This window comes from Salarias fasciatus, chromosome 6, assembly GCF_902148845.1.
Source record: "Salarias fasciatus chromosome 6, fSalaFa1.1, whole genome shotgun sequence".
Taxonomy (NCBI): Eukaryota; Metazoa; Chordata; class Actinopteri; order Blenniiformes; family Blenniidae; genus Salarias; species Salarias fasciatus.
In genome coordinates this window covers 33,263,915-33,284,159 of record NC_043750.1, presented here as the reverse complement: position 1 = coordinate 33,284,159, position 20,245 = coordinate 33,263,915, and the positions used below count along the sequence as shown (strand labels likewise).

General features: G+C 44.0%; 2 protein-coding genes across 2 annotated transcripts; both read left to right on the top strand.

Annotated features, from left to right (window-relative positions):
* The first annotated feature begins 5,159 nt into the window (after positions 1–5,159).
* Positions 5,160–12,628, top strand: LOC115390885 (methylthioribose-1-phosphate isomerase). The gene is made up of 6 exons (XM_030094927.1): positions 5,160–5,710; positions 7,740–7,963; positions 10,039–10,208; positions 10,306–10,482; positions 10,566–10,790; positions 12,334–12,628. Exons 1-6 carry the CDS (start codon positions 5,579–5,581, stop codon positions 12,465–12,467), a joined length of 1,062 nt encoding a protein of 353 aa, XP_029950787.1. The 5' UTR covers positions 5,160–5,578; the 3' UTR covers positions 12,468–12,628.
* Positions 12,629–17,290: 4,662 nt separating this feature from the next.
* Positions 17,291–18,636, top strand: LOC115390919 (UPF0390 protein zgc136864-like). The gene is made up of 3 exons (XM_030094967.1): positions 17,291–17,403; positions 17,985–18,040; positions 18,140–18,636. Exons 1-3 carry the CDS (start codon positions 17,319–17,321, stop codon positions 18,284–18,286), a joined length of 288 nt encoding a protein of 95 aa, XP_029950827.1. The 5' UTR covers positions 17,291–17,318; the 3' UTR covers positions 18,287–18,636.
* The last annotated feature ends 1,609 nt before the right edge of the window (positions 18,637–20,245 follow it).

Here is a 20,245-nt window from a genome sequence, read left to right as displayed (position 1 = left end):
CACATCAGTTCATTCCAAAGAAAATGAACACATTTGTTCATGTGTACTCAACAATTCAATGATCTTTTATTGTCATTGTCAAAAGACTAAAGTAGATTATTTTGAAAAATGGATCAACACAATACAGTGTTTGCATTGTAAACATGATTCAATAGGAGTGTGAGTGGCAGGTGAGGAATAATAAAACACAGTTACTGACATGCTTTAAATAATACCATATAAGGTCTCCAGTGTAAACCATGATTTTAGCAATGTTTCATTTAATGACTACTTTTTAGACTGCTTTCTCTCACCCAGCTTCTCCTGCTCAGATCAATGCCCCGGCGTTCCCTCACATCCTTCACCTGCTCCGTTCTGTGTGAGGCTCCAGAGAGCTGGAGGCTGAACAGCTCACCTGTCCGTCGCAGGATTAACACCCAGAGACCGTCACCTTCAGCCAGTTTGAAGTCCGTCAACCTAAAACACACCACCTGACTGCTGGGGGAAGCCGGAGATCCTAACCCCCTGTCCAGCTGCGCCTCTCTTGAACTGAAGAAGCTGTGAGTCTTCCTGATGTCTCAGGTCATTCGAGTCAAACCTGTAGAGACAGAAATAACCCCAGAGAAGCTGGAGTGAAATCACATTAGACTGCAAGAAAATTACAATTAAAATATCGTGTTCTACATTTTCCGTAACAGTCTGATTGCTTCACAGTGTTCCTCATACATTAATCCATCAGCTTGTTGAGTTCTGTCCATCTATCTTCTCTTCCAGCAACAGTACGAATGGCAGGAAACAAGTAAAGTAGTTCTGTCCTATTTGGTCAAATTAAGAAAAACAAAACTCTTTTGTCCCATCTTTGCTTTTGCAATTCAAGCCGCACATACATCTGTGAGATATGTAGGTGGGAGTGTTGCAGTAAGATAAGGAGTGAAACAATACCATCTGACAACAGCCGGCCTCTTTGTTCTGACAGCGCGTTTTACTTCTACACTTTGTTTTTATAGACAGTGAATAAAAAGGTTTGGCAACGACGGCTAATGTAACAAAATACTAGATGATTTTTAAAAACAGTCATCAGGTTTTTGTAAGATGTTAGTTTCATGTAATTTCTTGTGACATTTATGCAAATATGTAGCAGAAAAAGTAGGACTGAATGTGGGTGCTCGTGACACTTCAGCCACCAGTAACATGGCAGCAACGTGATGGAGCACCACTGAAGCACAGTAAATACGAATTACTCTGGTGCGAGAAAAAGATACTTGACCTTAGAGGAGAAGTGAAGCGGGTGGACGGGCATCTGTTGTAAAAATTATCCAAGTCTACGATGCAAGTTGCAATGACTTGATGCTGTCGACCTCATGGCAGAGGCGTCGCTACGGGGTAGGCAACACAGGCATTTTCCTAGGGTCCCGGGCTTAAAGCGATACTTAAACATTTTGGCAAATTGGCCCATTTAGCGCAATTCCTTAGTCATTTCGAACAGCATACTTACTTTTTTTGTGAGGACGAGCTGTTGTTTATTCAGAGGTGAGTCGGGGAAGGTTTTCAGGATGGACACAATGGAAGTGGATGGTATTTTTGTTCCCCCTCGTCAAACTCATCAAATACACAACCCAACAACCAATTTGGTGGACACGTTTTAATCCGCACATTCACTATGCTGTGAAATATTAATGCAAAATTACCAGAATGAGTTGTTTATGTGAAGATTGCTAAGACGGAACTACTTACTAAACATGGCGTCTGGGCGTAGTGATTTCAAAAGAAAAAGTAGTTCCCAGTATTTGCTTCAGTGTCGTAACGCTACAATATTATTTGTTGGTGTTCCACACCGTAGTGAATGTGCGGATTATAACGAGTCCACCAAAGTGTTTTGGGTTGTTGGATTGTGTATTTGATGAGTTTGACGAGGGGGAACAAAAATACCATTCACTTCCATTGTGTCCGTCCCGAAAACCTTCCCCAACTCACCTCTGAATAAACAACAGCTCGCCCTCACAAAAAAAGTAAGTATGCTTTTCGAAATGACTAAGGAATTGCGCTAAATGGGCCAATTTGCCAAAATGTTGAAGCATCGCTTTAAGGGGGCCCCGAGGGACGGCTGACATCAGTCAATGTCAATGAAAAATTAAAGGCACTTGACGCTGCAACAACAGCATGTCCAAAATCCCCCGAATGGGGCCCTTTTCCGAGTAATCACCGGTTATGGGGGGCCCCGACAGACCGCGGATATCAGCGACACAACTTGAACCCCCCCCCTGTCGGGAACCTACCTAATGGGGCCCCACTACTACCCGGCTTGCATCGAGATTCCAACTTGGCCCCAAGCTAGTCGGGGGTCCGTGGACCGTCGGCACATAGACTAGTCGCCCCCATGCCTTAAGTCTCACGCACTGAGCGTGACAGTCACACATTTTGGTCTTTTGCCACCCACTCACGCCACACATTGTATTTCTCACTCTGAAAAAGAAATACCAGTAAATTTGTCTGGTGCGCCGCTGCTATGGAACTGTCATTCACTGCTTTCAGCCTGGTTTTTCGTCCTGTGAAGTCCACCTGAGATGACGTGAAGTTTGTGCAAAGAAAGAATGAACCTTATTGGTGCTGAATTTAACTGAATGGTGAGTTGTGTTATACATATTACAATGTCAAAATGATTTAAATGAAAGTGCATATTGTGAAATGTTAAAATTTACATTAAATATATAATAAAATATATAATAAAATATTTATTTTGTTTTGCAACAAACAAAAGACCTTTAAAACGGACACACTGTTACCAACTCCTCGCTTAGTAACGTTCTGAATGACGTCATCTTGTAATTTGTATAGAGGCTCATTTGCATATCTAGGTCAAATTAGATGATGACGTCATTCAAAACGATACATTGTTGCAAACTCCTCAGTCAGGAAGGTTCTAAATGACATTTTCATACAGAAAGAAGGAACCATATTGGTGCAAAGTGAGTCACGTGAAGTGACAGAGCTCCAGCCATAGAGTCCTGACTCCTGATCATTCAAAGGTAGCTTTTAAATGGAAGTACAGATATCTATTGTCATACATCTATTGTGTTTTATTATTCTTTGCAAATGTAGAAATACTATCTACAGTTACAAATCAGATTTCATTGATGCCTTATGTCATCACACAGCGACATTTGAATAGTTTAGATTGATTTATATTGATTGAAAGTCCGTTTTTTGTCCCACAGGGGGAAAAATGCAGTGTTCCAGCAGCACAGAGAAAAGAAATATAAATGGAATACAAATGTGAAATGTAAAATTTACAAAGCTCAACCATAAATAAAAAAATTTAATATAATTCAAATATAAATTTAGGATAGATATAATTAAATAACAGATGCAAGCTAACTGACATAATTAAATATAATTTAAATTGAAATTTAAGACAGATAGAATTAAATAACAGATATAAACTAACAGATATAAATTAATAATTTACATATACATCTAAGACAGATATAATTAAATAAATAACAGATATAAGTAACAGATATAAATTAAATATAATTCAAATATACAGTTAAGACAGACACATATGGACAATATAATAGAAAAATGTGAGAAACACAAAAAATTTACACAGGCGTTTCACAGAGCTGAATGGATGATGATGGATGATTGCACTCTCTGTATGTTTGTCTGTCTGTCTGTTGACAACATAACTTCCAAACTATGGCACGGATTATGACCAAATTTTCACCGTTATTAATTCAAGTATTTCTTCGCTGATCCTTCATCCTGGACTTCATTCATAATTCTGGGCCTGAGAGGCCCCATAGTCCTTCTTTCTTAGGGCCCCTAGGGGGTCTAGAAGCACCCCTGCCTCGTGGAAAAGGGAACAGCAAAATAGACCATTTCAATATGATTGCTTTAAAAAAATAAGAAAGCCCTCATAGATTCGGGCATTAACGACTGCTTTGATTGTGAGTAAATATCTAATTATACATGTGCACTGGATAATAACTGGGTCTGTCACTGGACAGGCTAACAGTCTATCTGGGCAGAGAGACACACTTGGCATCCACACCTAGATCACTCTAAAGTCACTAATTAACCTACTTTATTGGGTAATGGATACGGTTGTGAAAGGAAGACAGAATACCTGGAGAAAAAAAAACACTAAGTGACAATGTATAAACTCCACAAACTTAAATCAGGGATTTTCTCAGTATGATGCACCAGAAGCCCAAAACTTAACAGATATCTGTGATTAAAAGACAGCATGCAGACGACGTTTTGCCAACAGATATGAACAATATTATTTTATTATGCAGGAAAACATCAAGACGACCAACATTTAAATAAACATGACTGGTCTGTGGGGATTTGAGGGGTGGGTGCACGGTTTGGTCCAGGCTCTGTGAGGGGGCTCATTCACCCACACACTGATCAAAAGAAGATAGATACATGACTCACTGCCGCAAACCGGAGCTACAACACCAAAACTCTCTGTAAATAGGAATCTATTGAGCTATCCTGATTCAAACTTAATAAATGAATATAAAACAGATAGTGTTTGTACTTGATCAAAATCAGAAACAACTTATTGTCAGGTAACATAAGAGAAAAACGTTTTTTTACAGAACATTGTTTTGGTGCGTGGTGCAAAAAATACAAAGTAAACAGAAAATCAAAAGTGAGTTATACATGTATACACTAACAACATGTGCACAAATGAGGTCAAGTGAATAAGTTATGGGCTGCTGGCTGGTGGGGGAGTCAGCTGGGGGGCTGATTTTCTCTCATTAAAGCAGTGATGGTGGGTCCTAAACCCAGACCCCCGACTAATCCCCCGCTCTGGGGATCTGATACCATCATACTTTCTGTGATAAATCAACTTCTATTAACGTGTTTAAGAGAGAACCGGCAGGTTTTGCAGTGATCAGGTGAGTGGGAGGTGAAAAAGAAGAGCTGAGACAAAAGAATGTGGGACAGAAATAGATTTGTTGGCTTGTTGTTGAGGGGGAGCAGCTCAGGGTCTTTGGTCTTATGCTAATAAGGTTTGTGAGTGTGAAACGTCCCCAGACAAAAGGTGGAGGGGGGGATGTGTTTCAGGGGGGAGGGAGGAGAAGGGTTGACGGTCCAGAAGGGGGGGGGGGTGACAGCGTGGTGGGCGTGGCCTCGCAGGAGCAGGGCTTCCTGCTCGGCTGGACACGTGGTTCCGCGTCTGCCTTCCTGCTCGTCTGTCAGCGTGTGAAGGTTCCCAGCTCTCCTCCTCTCACTCCTCTGCCTCCTTTTCTCCTGCCGCACGGCAGCAGCTCTCCTCCTCCTCCTCCTCTTCCTCCGTCCTCCTCCTCCTCCTCCTCTTCTTCCTCCTCCTCCTCTTCCTCGCTCCACTCCGCCTCGGTTCCCGGTAACGCCGACAGCCAGGCCGCGGCCGCTCCAGCGTGCGGACACTTGAGCGTGTGTGAAAGTGTGTGTGCGGTGTATGCGTGTGTGTGAGTGAGTGCGTGTGCGCGCACCCGCCCGCGGCCGGTCTCTCGCCTCGCCCCCTCCTCTCCTCCTCCTCTCCTCCTCTCCTCCTCCTCCTCCTCTCTCTTTCTCCCCGCTATCCCGCCTCGCCGTGTCGGTCATGACGCTGGAAGCGATCCGCTACCGGACCGGGTCCCTGCAGGTCCTCAACCAGCTGCTGCTGCCGCACCAGACGGTCTACGACGACATCCGCTCGGTGCAGGACGCTTTCGAGGCCATCAAGTCCATGAAGGTACGGCCCGGCTGGGGTGTGGGGGCTTCCTCCCCCCCCTCCACGCCCGCTGCATGTGCATTCATTCCCGTCATGCTTGTGGGTTTTGTCGGGGGGTCTTTTGTGCTCCCGCCGCCGCCGCCGGCCTGTATTTTGGTTGTGGACGCACCTGCACCCCGCCCCCCCCCCCCCCCCCCCCCCAACATCACCGACCCCCCGCCACTGAAAGCACCCTTTATCTCTACTTTTCGTCTATTTCTGCGTAACCCCGTTAAACTGGGGGATCCACCCGCCCATTAAATACCCCTCCTCCCCCTGCCCCCCCCCCCCTCTCCTCCTGCTGCTGCTGCTCCTCTTTCTTTGGGAGAGATTATTGATGAATTATTAATGACCTTTGCCAGGCTTTTTGTTCGCGTTTCGGTCATGAGCTGCACTCTGTGACACCCCCAGCTCCTGGACCTGTGCTCACCTGAGCCCCCCCCCCCCCAACACACACTCTCACACGCACTCTTTAGGAATGCATGGTGGTCCAAGTTGTGGAACATCTGGGAAGCATCTCCAGATGTTTGTTCGAATGGAGCAGGGCTTCACTCTTTTGTCTTTGCAGCTACACACACACACACACACACACACACACACACACACACACCCTCAGCTACTTGTTTGATCCTGGCTGTGTGTGACAGTGAAGGAATGTGCCATAAGCAGAGGGGTGATGTTATGATAATGGGGACTGGTGAGTGAACCAAACGCCGGTGCGGCGGTCACTGCTTTAAAATAAGTCTCGCCTCATGTAATCTGTTCGTTTTTTAAAGTGAAGCATTCAAGAGTGTGCCCTGGTCTCTGCCAAAGAAATACACTCCGTGCAGTAAATCTGTGCACCTCATGAGACACACTTTCACCTATTAAAACATGAGCTGTTCCCACATATTTGCACGCATTCGTCCTGTTATTAACATGACGAAAAGCTGAAGAAGCGATGCCCCATTAAGAGCACAGTTGCATGTTTAGCATATTTACAGAAGCGTTCATACCAGCAGTGTGAACGCCTGCAGACCACCAGGCCGTTTTTCTCCAAGAGGTCAAGAAATCGTAGCACAAGAGATAAAATGCACAGATTATGTAGATAGCCAACGAACACAGAATAGAACCCCAGACGGACCAGACCATGAAAAGTCTGGTGGTTGAAGTGTAAAACGAGGAGCGCACATGGCAGGCCGGTTTACAGTATATGTAGATAATCTGGCGTGTTTTGGCTCATTTCTGTCACCTGACAGGGTGTCTCTAATTAGATGCGGTATGTGAGGAGTTTGCATGCTTGTCTCTGTACTTCAGCTCCTCCAAACAAGCTGTTGTTTGTTTGGTTTACAGTCGCTCTAGAAGCGGTCGTCCACGTGTTAACCCTGCAGCAGATCCTTCCTACAAGTCTGCAGCTAAACTTCTGCTCAGTCTGGGTCTCCTGTTACATTACACACTTTGGTGAAATCATGAATAAATTGGGAGTTTTTAGTTTTCTTCCTGTATGGAAAACGTTTTGAGTTCAATTAACTCCTTGTGTGAAAAGTCGTACTTGAAGTTTTCAGCTCAGGAGAAGGATCAAGGTTCTGTTAAAGCAGCCAGAAGAGAAGTTCATGAGGCAGTTCTCTCTTCAGATTTCTGATTTCTAGTCCGTTCTTCATTACAGTCATTTCAGTTGTGTTAAAGCAATTTTTTTTTTCAGGCCATATTTAGAAACTTCCACTTTCATTCTAAACTAATAATCAAGGACTCACTGATGCCGATACAACACAGACTACTCATTCTCATCTTATGTGAAATGTTTAAACTCATTTTCAACCTCAATTCAATGACAGATGTGTGATTTTAATTGGGAAAACTAATAATGCAATAGTGTTTCTATACTTCTCTCCATCATTTCCATCCTAGTATATCTTCTTTCACTCTCTTATGGATCAAAGCAATAGACAGGATGACTGTTTTCGACTGATAAAATGAAAACATGTTGTGAAAAAAAGCTTGAGAACCTGTTGTGCCTTCCTCGCTCCTCCAGGTCCGCGGGGCTCCGGCCATCGCCATCGTCGGCTGCCTCAGCCTGGCCGTGGAGCTGCGGGCGGGCGCCGGGGGCGACGACCCGGTGACCTTCATCAGGGAGTCGCTGTGCCACCTGACGTCGGCCCGGCCCACCGCCGTCAACATGGGCCGCGCCGCCCGCGAGCTGATGGAGTTCGCCGAGAACGAGAGCATGGAGAAGAACTCCGAGCAGCTCAGGGAAAGGTGAGTCCCTCCGTCAGAGCGACGAGGGGTCGGACCTGTAACTCTTTATCTACCGATTCATTCCAGCCACTGAAGTCACGTGCACACTGGTGAGAACACACACACCCCTGCCAGAAAACAGTGCAAGCTTCTCACTTCAAACTGAACTACAGCTTTGCGTTGGCAGAAGGATGCACAAAGGAAATGTAAACGTTTTCTCACATTGTGACAGTTGAGCTGTTAATTAACTGTGTTCTTCTGGATGTTTCCTGGAAAAGTTGCACGTTTCTTTCTCGTGTTCTCATTCGGCAGCAGCTGCAGGTGTCTGTCTGAGGAAGTGATCTCCTGTAAGGTGAAAATTGGCCGGCTGGTTGTCGGTGCCGACGTTCCTCCTGCTCAGAGGAACTCTGGTTCAGACTAGTTTTAGTCAGGTTTTTGTGCTGTGGAAGTTTGTTTCATGTTGATGTTTGATAGAATGTCAGGATGAGACTACTGACTGGAAGAGATCATTTCCCACACTGATCAGGGCTCCTTTGGTAAAGTGCAGTTCCATTTCCAGTGTGGGTGGTTCGATTCCCCGGTTTTGTGTAACTTTTGCTGTGTGACTGAATGCGGTGGTGTCTCGTCCCTCATTTGAAACCCTCCTTGCGTTTCGGGTGTCTGTTTCTGATGACCTCGGTGCATGAAGCCACTAAAAATGGTTTCCAAGGTGGAACTTTTTGAGGATACTCCGTGTAATCTGAGAAAAATGCAACTTTTCCAAAATGCAGCGACTGCACATGCAGCTGTTTACCACCAGGGCCGTGGTAAATATTTATTCTTCTCATGTGTGAGCAGATGGACAATAACAACGTTTACCTCTAGTGTCATTTCTCCCAGTGCAGATTCTCCTGGAACTTGGTAGTTTTAGAGTTTAGTCACCCAGAATGACAACCCAGCACAGGTCGTCTGTCCATAAGAATGTCTGTGTGCTTGTTACATGTTTAGAAAAGCTTTGCAGCAGACATGCAGGAACAAACATTGTGCGAGAAAACCTTTTTCCTTGAATAAAAATCTCTCTCCAGATTAGTGGCGGCACCACTGTTACATAGAAATTTAACATTTATCTATTCTTCTGCTGTTGACACGTTTCCTAAAAGTAAATGTTAAAGTGTCTTTGGCGAAGTTCAGTTTAATTTTAATTTTAATTTCTGCTGCACCAAAAACAGCAGTAATTTCAGCACCTCTGTCACTGAAATGACACACAGTTTTGTTTCTTGTAGCATCTGTCTCTAAACAGTATTTTTAGCTCGATTTTTTTAACTTTTTAAATCGTTACATGACAAAGTCACACAGCAGACGGTTGTTTCCACACTTATCACATTGTCTCCTGGTGTAACAGAGAAATATAACTCTGTGTTGTCTGTTCAAACCTTATCAGAATATACATTTTTAAAACACGTTTCACATCTGTTGAATGATTGGGAATATTAAGAACTGTTCTTCCTCCTGTAAACGTGGTGCAGGTGACAAATCGGTTCACTTTCACTTTCACAGTTGATGAGTTTTCATGGCCTTCGGAGGGTCGTGGGGGGGGGGTTGTATTCTGTAGCATTGCCGTATTGTTCATACTGGAGGTAAACGTCATGTTTCAGTCACTGTCTCTCCGTGCAGCTTTGATGAGGCTGGTGTTAAATTACAGCTGGTGCTACATGTCGTCACCGCTGCAGAAAGAATTTTAATATCTTGATCCATATCGATTCTAAGCACTTCTTCGGGGTTCGGTTACTATCTCTCTTTCTTTTCCCCGCTTGATGGTGTGGCAGCAGGAGCGTCACCCACAGGAAGTGGAGATGTAGGAGCAGCCGGGTCGTCACTTTCACACTGTTTTCACTTTTTGAACCCAAAAACCGTAAGATGATTATTTTATCAGTGCTTAAAAAATAAGTGAGGGAGATGAGGAGAAGTGTTCCCGCTTCAATGGAGGCTCAGGCGGGATGTAGACTGACGGCAGGAAGCGACGAAGTGGCGTTGAGCAGAGCGGCCGCGCCGCGGCGTCCGCAGTGACAGACGGCGCCTGCCTCTCATTCCCCCCCCCCCTCCCTCTCCTCCTGCAGCGTAATTGCCTGGATTGAAGACATGCTGGAGCGTGACGTCAATGACAACAAGAAGATCGGTAACTATGGAGCCCAGCACATCCTGTCGGGCGTCCCGAGGGACTCGGTGACCATCCTCACACACTGCAACACCGGCTCGCTGGCCACAGCTGGATACGGGACGGCGCTGGGTGAGCCCGGGCGGGGGGCCATTAGTGGAACGTTTATGGAGCTGAAACTGTTGTAATGACAGTATGTCTGTGTGTGTGCGCGTGTGTGTGTGTGTAGGCGTGGTGAGGAGCCTCCACGGTCTGGGCCGGCTGAAGCGCATGTACTGCACGGAGACGAGGCCGTACAACCAGGGCTCCCGGCTGACCGCGTACGAGGCGGTCGCAGAGGGAATCCCCGCCACGCTCATCACGGACAGCATGGCGGCGCTCACCATGAGGGAGATGGACATCACAGGTGTGTGTGTGCGCGCGCACACAAGGACTCGGGTCTCTCCTCTTCCTCAAAGCTCACCGGAGCGTCCGGTCTCTCCTCCTCAGCCGTGGTGGTGGGCGCAGACCGGGTGGTCGCCAACGGCGACACGGCCAACAAGGTGGGCACGTACCAGCTGGCCATCGCCGCCAAGCACCACGGGATCCCCTTCTACGTGGCGGCGCCCAGCACGTCCTGCGACCTGAGCCTGGAGAGCGGCAGGGACATCATCATCGAGGTGCGCCCCCCGGAGGAGCTCACCAGTATAAACGGGGTCTCCATCGCCGCTCCTGGTAAGCAACGAGCATTTCTACGGCGCATGACGGGTCCAGTCCTGGACGTTTCAGGATGTATTTTAGAGCTTTAGAGTTTGAGTTCGTTTGATGTAGTTGCAGCAGGTTGAGTGAGTTTGGAAGGAGGTTCAGACGTCTGGAGGAGCAGGATACGAGACCTCTGGCATTCAAGAAATGGACGGAAGTCGTTTTGAACACCATCAAATGAGAGCGTTAGATTTAAAGGATGAGAAAAAGTGTGTGAAAGAGTGTTGGAGATCAAGGAGAAACCTGCACAATGTGAAGTTTACTGCCCAGAGACTGTTACCATGCATGTCAATGCATTGTTCTTTGTTTTTGCTGGACATTTATTGTGACTTTGGGTGGAATTGGACAGAAGTCAGGATCACATGCATTCCTTGCAGTGGAGTGTCAGAGCTTTGTGATTTTAGCAGTTTGAACGCTATATTATCCCTCAAAATTTAAATCTTGTGAACTTGGAAGATGTCTCCACGTAGCTTTGCTTTTTTTTTTTTTTTTTTTTTTTTTTTTTTTTTTTTTTTTAGGAAGCATCTATATACGTTGTCTCGTCTTTGGAAACATATGGGGGAAAAAATTAATGCTCAGCATTGAACACTGTAGCACCATGCTGTTGTTTTATTCCTAAGTCTGTGCAGAGAGTTGGAAAGAGTCCATTAAGCCGTGAGGTTTTGCGGAGTGACAGTGTTGACCCTTGACGGGCTGAAGAGTCGCGGTCTGAGTCTGTTACTGCTGAGGAGAGGATCTGAGAGACGAGCCCAGTAATTATGTCGCCGCAGCAGAGGGGTGCTCAGACACATCGCAGTAATTAAGATCAGTTAATGAGCACAGCGGCCCTCGGAGAGCGCGTCGTCTGCTTGTACTTTATATTTTTCTTTACATCTTTACCTTGTTTCTTTTCACACCTAATTACTCTTCATTTCTTTACAGACGGTAAATCTTATTAAGAGTCTAAAACTAACAATCATTAGGTTGGTTTACGAGCTGACTGCTGTTCGTCTGTGAAGGAGGAAGCTGGGTGAAATGTCCATTACACTCATGAAACATGCGTAAGCTGGAAACATTACCTGTAAATGTAATATTTCCTGATTTTCTTTGTAGTATTTTCTTGAAGGAAGAGTAAGAGTAAGGAAGAGGAAGAATCACATCAAGAAAATTAACTTTGTTCTTCCAGGTGGGAGTGTGTCGGTCTCTGTTTGTCCTCTGGGATCAGTTTCAGCCTCCTGCTACTCTGACTCAGATCAAGTGGTAGAAGAAGAACGACTGGAGCTCAGCTTTATGATATAGGATCAGTCTGCAGTGAGGAGTTTTAAAAATGTTAAATAAGAAGCTTAATTTAGGCTACAGACTGAGAGGAACAGTGTTGAAATTGTTGTGTAACGGGAGGTTTTGTGGCTTTGAACCACAATCCTTCGTGCTGTTTGACAATACTGCACTTTACTGCTTCATGCAAAGCAGAGGAATCTGCTCACCTGCTGTATTCCGTCTTTATCCATCTAACCGTCACTTCTTCCCGCCTCCTCAGGTATCGAGGTGTGGAACCCGGCGTTCGACGTGACCCCCCACCAGCTCATCACAGGCGGCATCATCACAGAGCTGGGAGTCTTCCTCCCCTCCGAGCTCCAGGCGGCGCTCACCGGCCGCCTCACGGCCCTCTAGAGCGCCCCCCGCCCCCCCGCCGCCGGTCCGTGCGCGCGCCGCTCGCTCGCACGTCGGCATGTCGCCACACCACAACGCACGGACACTGCTGGGGTCGGGGGTCGCGTCGGTCTGGCGGCAGTTACTGTTACATGGTCAGTGGTGCACACAGAAGAAGAAAAGACACCTTCACTTTCTCTCTTTCACACACACACACACACACACACCACACACACTGCAGGGAGTCAAGCAGACACACACACACACACACACATGTGCACTCTGTCCGTTCTGTTCGATCTTACTGTGGTCCTTCATGTCACTCTGCTTTCCACCCAACCTTTCAGTCTCTTTCCTCTTTTACCCTCCTTTTTTTTTTTTTTTTTAATGTAGCAACACGTAGAGCTCAGCTGGATTAAAACCCACAACAATTTATTGGAAGACAAATTTTTGAGACATTTACCAAGGTGATTTTTATGAACATCCTCAATAAGACCAGAAAAATAAAAAAAAAAATAAAATAAAAAAATCCCAAAAGTATAAATGACGCGACTGATTGTTCGATTTTTAAGTAGTCGTGCTTTCTAAAATGCTGCTATCCACTTGTAAATATATATATATTATATATAAAAATCCTCGCTTGTAGTGTGTACATATGTAGAAAGCTAACCCATGCTAGTCAAAGGTACTGCTATTTTAACCAAATAGGTTTAAATTTGTCATCGAAAATGTTATATTAACATTTTAATTTGTTTTGTTGACTTTTGTAGAGGAATAATCTAAATTTCTAGCTCATAAACTTTAACAAACTGACATTCTTATTGACAGAAAGACTAGTATTTTGCGCTCACTTTGTAACCAGTGTAGCAACGATTTCAACAAGTGGAGTCATTATTCAGCTGAAGCTTTTATCGACACTGTATTTATACCTCACTCCTAGTTTGCTCCCGTTATCCCCAGTTCTTCTGCATCATAACCACACCTGTACTCTCATAACATATCTATATATATGGACATATGTGTAGATATAAATATACACATACACGTGCATCCTTACAGGTCGCCCTGCTCTGTAAGGATGAAACATTAAACACAAAAAAAATATTCATAATAGTGTCATTTTATCTGTGTAACAGCTTTAGCTGTGAACTGAAGTCTGTATTTCTATTTAAAAAAACAAAAAAAACATAAAAAGGCATCACTGATGAAGGAATAGTTTACCCCAAAGTGGAGATTTAATATTTGTGCACTTTTGAAATACCTCAGGAGTTTGTTAAAAATCTATTTTACAATTCAGGAAAATGCGAAGAGGTTGAATTAGTTTTCCCATCAGTAGCTGTGGAAGTGTTCAGCTGCAGAAATCCCCGCAGACACAACAGTTTACAGCTGAATTTCTCACTTCTGGATTTACGTGACTCAATCCGCAAAAAATGAAGTTTGAAAATCGTTAAACAATTCAGCGATTTCAGTTTTCAAAAGCAATAAAAGTCTTTAAACTGATTAATTGTCACCATGGTTGCACAGAAATCTGGTTTTCAATTTGTCCAGAGTCTGAGGAGGTGAGCGCTGGTTTGATTTTTCTTTGTTTTGGGGTAAACTGCTCCTCCACGGCGGCCGGGACGCTCGCCACGCTGCGGCGTCTGCCTGCGGAGGGCGCCGCCGCGCCTCCAGTGGCGCCGCTCACGATCAGAATGTAACTTCTCACCCAGATGAACCCGTCCTGGTTTGCAGTCGGGGTGTTTGGACTCTTCGTAAAACAAAAAGCCTGTTTGACTCCAGACCATGAAGCTGCTGTGAATCCAGGGCGATTGAACGCAGGCACACATCCAGATTGTCACTTACTTCATATTTAATAGAAAAATGGATTAAAAATGTAACTATTAAAAAAAAAAAAAAATTAAAGTATCAATTTGACAATGAGCTATAGAAGTTAATTTTCTCAGGAAAATCCCAAAACAAGCCTGAGATCAGCTGATTTTCTCATTTTTAGATTTTAACTGTAATTGATTAATGAGCAGTTTGTCTTTGCTCTCATGACCTACAGTGACCTCATGTTGGATCACGAGCATCCGGCTGAAGAGGAGTTTAAAAACAAGCTTCTCAGAGGGTTCGTTCGTGATTCAGACGTCCTGAATTCCTTCAGTTTGGTTGCCTGGACGGTGAATCCACGTCTCGCTGGTTCCACGGCAGCGGTGTGGGTCGCTGTACTGAATGTCACGGGGGGGGGGGGGGGGGGGGGGGTCACGCTGCTCGCCGCCTTACAGGTGCGGCGCCAGCAGAGCCGACCGTCCTCCTCTCAACCCGGTTTGTGTCACGTGGCCAGAGATCAAACACATGTGTGCAAGGCGTAATCAGGAGGCGGTGGATCTGAGTGTGTTTGACACCATCACGCTGTCTGCGCGCGCGTGTGTGTGTGTGTGTCTTACCGATTTACATGCACAGAAGTTTGACAGTTGGTGTAGCGCTGCGGATGGTGCCGTCCCTGCTTGGAGACTTTTCTTTGAAGAGTTTTGCTGTCGTCCTGATATCTCCACAGTTTAAACACATGCATTTATTCAGTGTTTCCCGCGGCTTGGCTCTGCACCAGCCGCCGTGACTGGATAAAGATGGATGGATGGATGTGTAGGATTGAGAGAGAAAGTGATGAAAATGTACTAAATCCTGCTGCTGTAAAACCATACATGCGAATCAGATGTAATTCACCTCTAAACACAGTCTGTCTAGAAGTTTTTCTCAGTGAAGCATGTCAAATACATACATTCTTAATGATTAAGCTTAATTTTATTAAATGAGGTGCTATAGCGCTCATTATTGGCAAATTGTCAAAGTGTGTCACATTTAAATGAAAACAGATGACTCGACTTTTAAATGTGATTCATTTATTTAAATGCTTCAATCTGAACTCTGGTGTATGACAAACAAATGTTTTAAGAATCAAAATGATCAAAGTACTTTCACAGTGTTGAGCAAAGATGCACTAATTTAAAAAGAAACAAAAACTGTTGAATCCGTGATTCTTACATGATGCTGTTGAGTTTTTCGATAAGCTCAAACCAGCATGTTGCAGGATTTCTACACAAACAATCCCTGATCAGGATGTTACTGTGAGTGTAAATCGACGAAGACGCCGCTCGGTGAACCGCTCAGCCTGCTGCCTCCTGATCGACTTCCTTCACTCAAACTGGCGACAGGTTTGCTGTTTTTCCTTCGCTGAAGTCCGCAGAAAACACCCTAAAGAAAAAGAGCTTCTGTGTCAAAAAGCACTAATTCATCCACAGTGTTCATATCATCTCTATCTCTAAAATGCTGTAATGTAAGCTCTCTTCCTCTCCTTTGCACATCCTCATCCTCACCTCGTTCACTCATGAAACCTCAACTCACAGAAATGCTGGTAGGTCGCTCGCGAGCGTAAAGAGACACTCTGTGTATTTGAATCGTTCTTCTTTTGTACAGTCGAACACATCACGTTCCTCCGGGCCGATTTTAGGTGGCGTTCCAGACATATGTAGCAATTTTTGCGGCCGTTAGACTCGCCGCATATTATAAATTTCTTCTTTTTTTTTTTAATCTTTTAATAAGAGGTACGAGATTTTTTTTTTTTCCCTTCCCCTCGTTTGTCTGTGCATCATGATTCTAACTGTTTGGCTTGTGGTTCGTCGTTTTGTTCCATGACATTGTGATTCCTAGTGACTAGGCCATTTGTACACCACGCTGGGGAGGCCTCCTCAACCATACACACTACCTCTCCGTCTGCCTGCACGGACTCCCAACACTGAAGCGCACGAGCACGAGCACTCGGTGTGCCAGGCGGCTGCAGCAGAGCAGGAATCTGGACTGAAATTCTCCACATCGCTCACTAACGTTTGTATCTCGAACCCAAAGCGACCGATAATTTGTGCGTTTGATTTTTTTTTTTTTTTTTTTTGCCAAAGATTCAGGCGAGCGTGTTGTTTTTGGGTTGCAGCCAAATGATTTGTGCATTATGCCATGTTTTTACACCCGTGGTTTCGAGGCAGCGGCGAAGCAGCACTGTGTTCAACAGAGATAATCAATCACCCGTTTCCTTGGGAAAATTCAACACACGGCTCACAATCAGGTGCCAAAAGTTAGCACTGCTTTAGCTGCGTTAGTTTTCACGTTGATTTGATGAATCGAAGCAGGTGCTTGTGTCATTAAAAAAAAAAAAGAAAAGAAAAATAATAATGTGACCATGGAAGGAGTGTTGTTCAGATGGCCTCTTTAGGTGCAAGTATGTTATTGTTGTTCTTGATAATCACCTGATATGGGTTTAATTTTGTAACATGTGGAAATAGTTCAAAATTGCATTTTTTTATATATACGTATATGAATATAATGCTGTAAAGTGCAGTCATGATTTAAGAGATTTCTCTTTCACCTCAATACAGTAAAAAGAATAAAACCACAGTGAAATGACCTGTCTGTGTATCTGTCTGAAACCGTTTCTCACGACACTATTGATAAACCCAATGAACGCTAACGTTTTGCTTGTCTGCAGACTCCCATGATTCCTGTTGCCCTTCCAAAGCGATTGGGACCTCAGGTTGATGGCCACCAATAAATTCAAATGAAAAGATGTGCAGATGTTTTTAATACCTGCTCAACAGCTGCTGACAAAAAGAGGGGAAAGCATCAAAAAAACCTTTATGGTGGCGTGAATACTTCAGATACTAATGAAAAAATGTATATATGCAGGCTGAATATAAATTTAGGTTTAATAAACTGATGAATTTCTGAGGGTGGGAGTAAACATTAAAAAGGAACCAGCGGCGGGCGCTGTGGCGCTCAATGCTGACATGAAACCTTTTAAACCAACGAAGAAGAAATGATTCGTTTGCTTCCGGTTCAGGAAAGATGGCTCAGGGTAGTAAGAAGTTTAAATCTCAGCGTCCAGCAGCTAAAAAACAAACACAAAAACAGAAAGGACCGAAGAAAGGAGGTGAGACTATCGTCTTTTATCATATATCAAACAATAAGATGTTTGCAGACAGACGTGCGGGTGTTTAGGTCGATTAACCGAGACACGTGATCTGCTGTAAACAGCTGAACACGTTGAATTTAATTCTGTGTAAATATGCCCGTTTAATAATTAATCATCCAATTAATCTTTACAAACGTAGTAATATGTGGCTTTTAGTTCAGTACAAGCGAGTTTCTTTCATCAGATCTTCACTGTAGGAAAGTTTTCACGGATAAAACTCTTAGAATGTGTTTTATTTTATTTTCCTCTTTTTTTATTCAGACTCGGTACCAATTTGTTCTTTTGCGTATTTCAACATCCTCTGGTTCCTTTATGAACCTTTCTGATGTGTTTTAACCATGATAGAATTTCCCTCTGGGATTAATACCATATTTCTCTTCTATTCCTTTTTTTCTGTTCTGGATTCTTGGTTGGGGTTAGATATAATTAAAACTATTTAGATATAGAACTTTTTACATTGCCATTATTTTTGGCCAAAATTACCCAAAACCGCTTTACATATTTACGTTTGTGTAATTCTTGTTTTTCCCCTTGTAAAGGAAGGATCATTGCTCCAAAGAAAGCCCAGGTGGTTCAGCAGCAGAAGCTGAAGAAGGTGAGACGCACTTTATAATGTGTCCCAGCAGATTTACATGAAGAAACTGACACTGGATGCAGCGGCTTGAGCTTTTCCTCGTCTGTTCTTTCACTGAAGGGTCTGGAGGTGGCCATCAGGAACAAGATCGAGCAGGAGGTGACCCAGAAGGCCAGCTCGTCGCTGCACAAACGGCTGAGTGTTCTGAAAGCACCTGAGAGTAAAGGAAAACCTGCTGCACCCAGTCCTGGATCCAGCTCCAAATGAACAAGCTGCTGAATGTGATAATACGGCAAATGAACTGCATTGGGCATTCCTTCTTTGGTTCGTGTCTTTAACCTCCTGGAGGATGACTGCAGAAACCCAGCGAAGGCTTTCTTTTTGTAAAAATGTTTATCTGAGAAAGTGAAGCGATCATGGAGGGTGAGTGTCCCTGGATCCTTCCTCTGGGGGCTCCACAGGACCTGAGTTATTCTGTGAATGTGAAGTTCAGATTTTATTGTCATAATACAAACATCAAACCTTCCCAGACGTTCAACACCTTCAGATTGTAAAGTTCGCCTGCTGATCATTCTTGAATCAGTCTTCATGAAATATAGATCATCCTAACAAATCCAGTGTTGTCTGTTTTGTGTGTGTGTGTATTGAAGCAAAGTGAATTGCTATGTGTGAATTATAACATTGTTTCCTACTATATTGATCCCCCTTTGGAAAGTATTTTAGGTGCAGGCTGTAGTCGACAGTCTGTCACTCTGCATCTCTCTTGTTTTTTTGATTCAAGCAATTTTTAAGAAATTTCTGTGAGAAAGGTTCATGATCATTTGGAGTATTTCTTTAGACCAGTGATTACAGAAAATATTTTTGATTTCCCAGCTTTACAGCAGTGGCCAGTTTTGGGCAAGTAATTTATAATTAGTTAATTTTGCTGCCTGTTCTGAGTCCTGTACTCCTCCTTTAAGACCTCAGTGGTGTGCTCCAATTGGTCCGGTTAAAACAAACTACTGTGTTTTTTGGAGTTAGAATTCAAACTTTGCTGTGAGGTCATTTGAAAAGCAGATCTGCTGGTGTGGCTTGATTACTTTGCAGCATGAAGCACAGAGCAACAGACAGTAGTTAATATGTCCTAAAGTGGAAGTCTGCCATTAGAATGTTAACCAGAGCACCTTAGAAAACTCATTTACATTTATCTTGTCTGCACGTGAGTGCAGATTTTTCTGATTGGACACTAAGGTCAAATTTGCAGTCATTTCTTGCAGCTGGGGTTTGTCTGCTCTTAAGGTCTTTTCCATAATATGTTTACTGTTGTTCGGATCTTGCATGTGTCCAGTAGGGAGCACTAGTAGTTAGGCTATATGACTATATTAGGATGTTTTGACTGGCAGAGAGTCGTATATTTTAATACTAGGAACATTAGGAAGAGTTCAGACGTGGATGAGACTTTTGTGTTCCCCTTAGTCTTATTTAGGTATCAAAGGAGAAACACAAATGTTGGAAAAGCAAATTATGATGATAGCTTTTCTGTACTCACAGGTTATTTGTATCATTTTTTTATTTATAACAGTTATTAGTCGAACTCCATCTGCAGTCTCAAAATGTCCTGCACAACATTCCCATTCGGCGTATTTTCCCCTGGAGTGTTACCATGGTGATGCACTTTTGCAACCAGCCTCAAAATAAGTCTGCTATTTTGAGTCAAACATCCAGGATGAAGCCGTTTCGCTGAGGCCTGGCTGTTCGGCACAAATGTAAAAAGGTGGGTTTTTAAAATCTTACGGAGGCTTCATGTTTCACGCCAGAACAATACTGCAGCTTCTTCTGCAGGAAACAGGAGCTCCAACAAGTCTCTTAAAAGATTTAGCCGAGGTGTAGCTTCTTAATCCTGAAGCCACATCTGTTTTTACCTTCTTGTTCGATCCAGGTCAGGGCGGATGAGAGCTGGAGTCGGTCCCAGCTGAAGGAAGTGCACAGGAAAACACAACCACACACCCATCCAGTCGCTTTAGACTCAAATACATGTTTTTGGAGAACAGTCAACCACTGATACCCACCGCAGTCCATTCTGAGGCTCTGTGATGGAAATCTTGGAGTCATACTCAACACTCATGTGAGATCAATCTCCATTTCTTTTTTATTCATCAGTTTGAAAGTATTACTGCTGTGATGCTGTTCTCTGCATCAGCCCGTTTCCACCTGACATTAACGCGCGTTCCGGGTGTTGAGTTTACG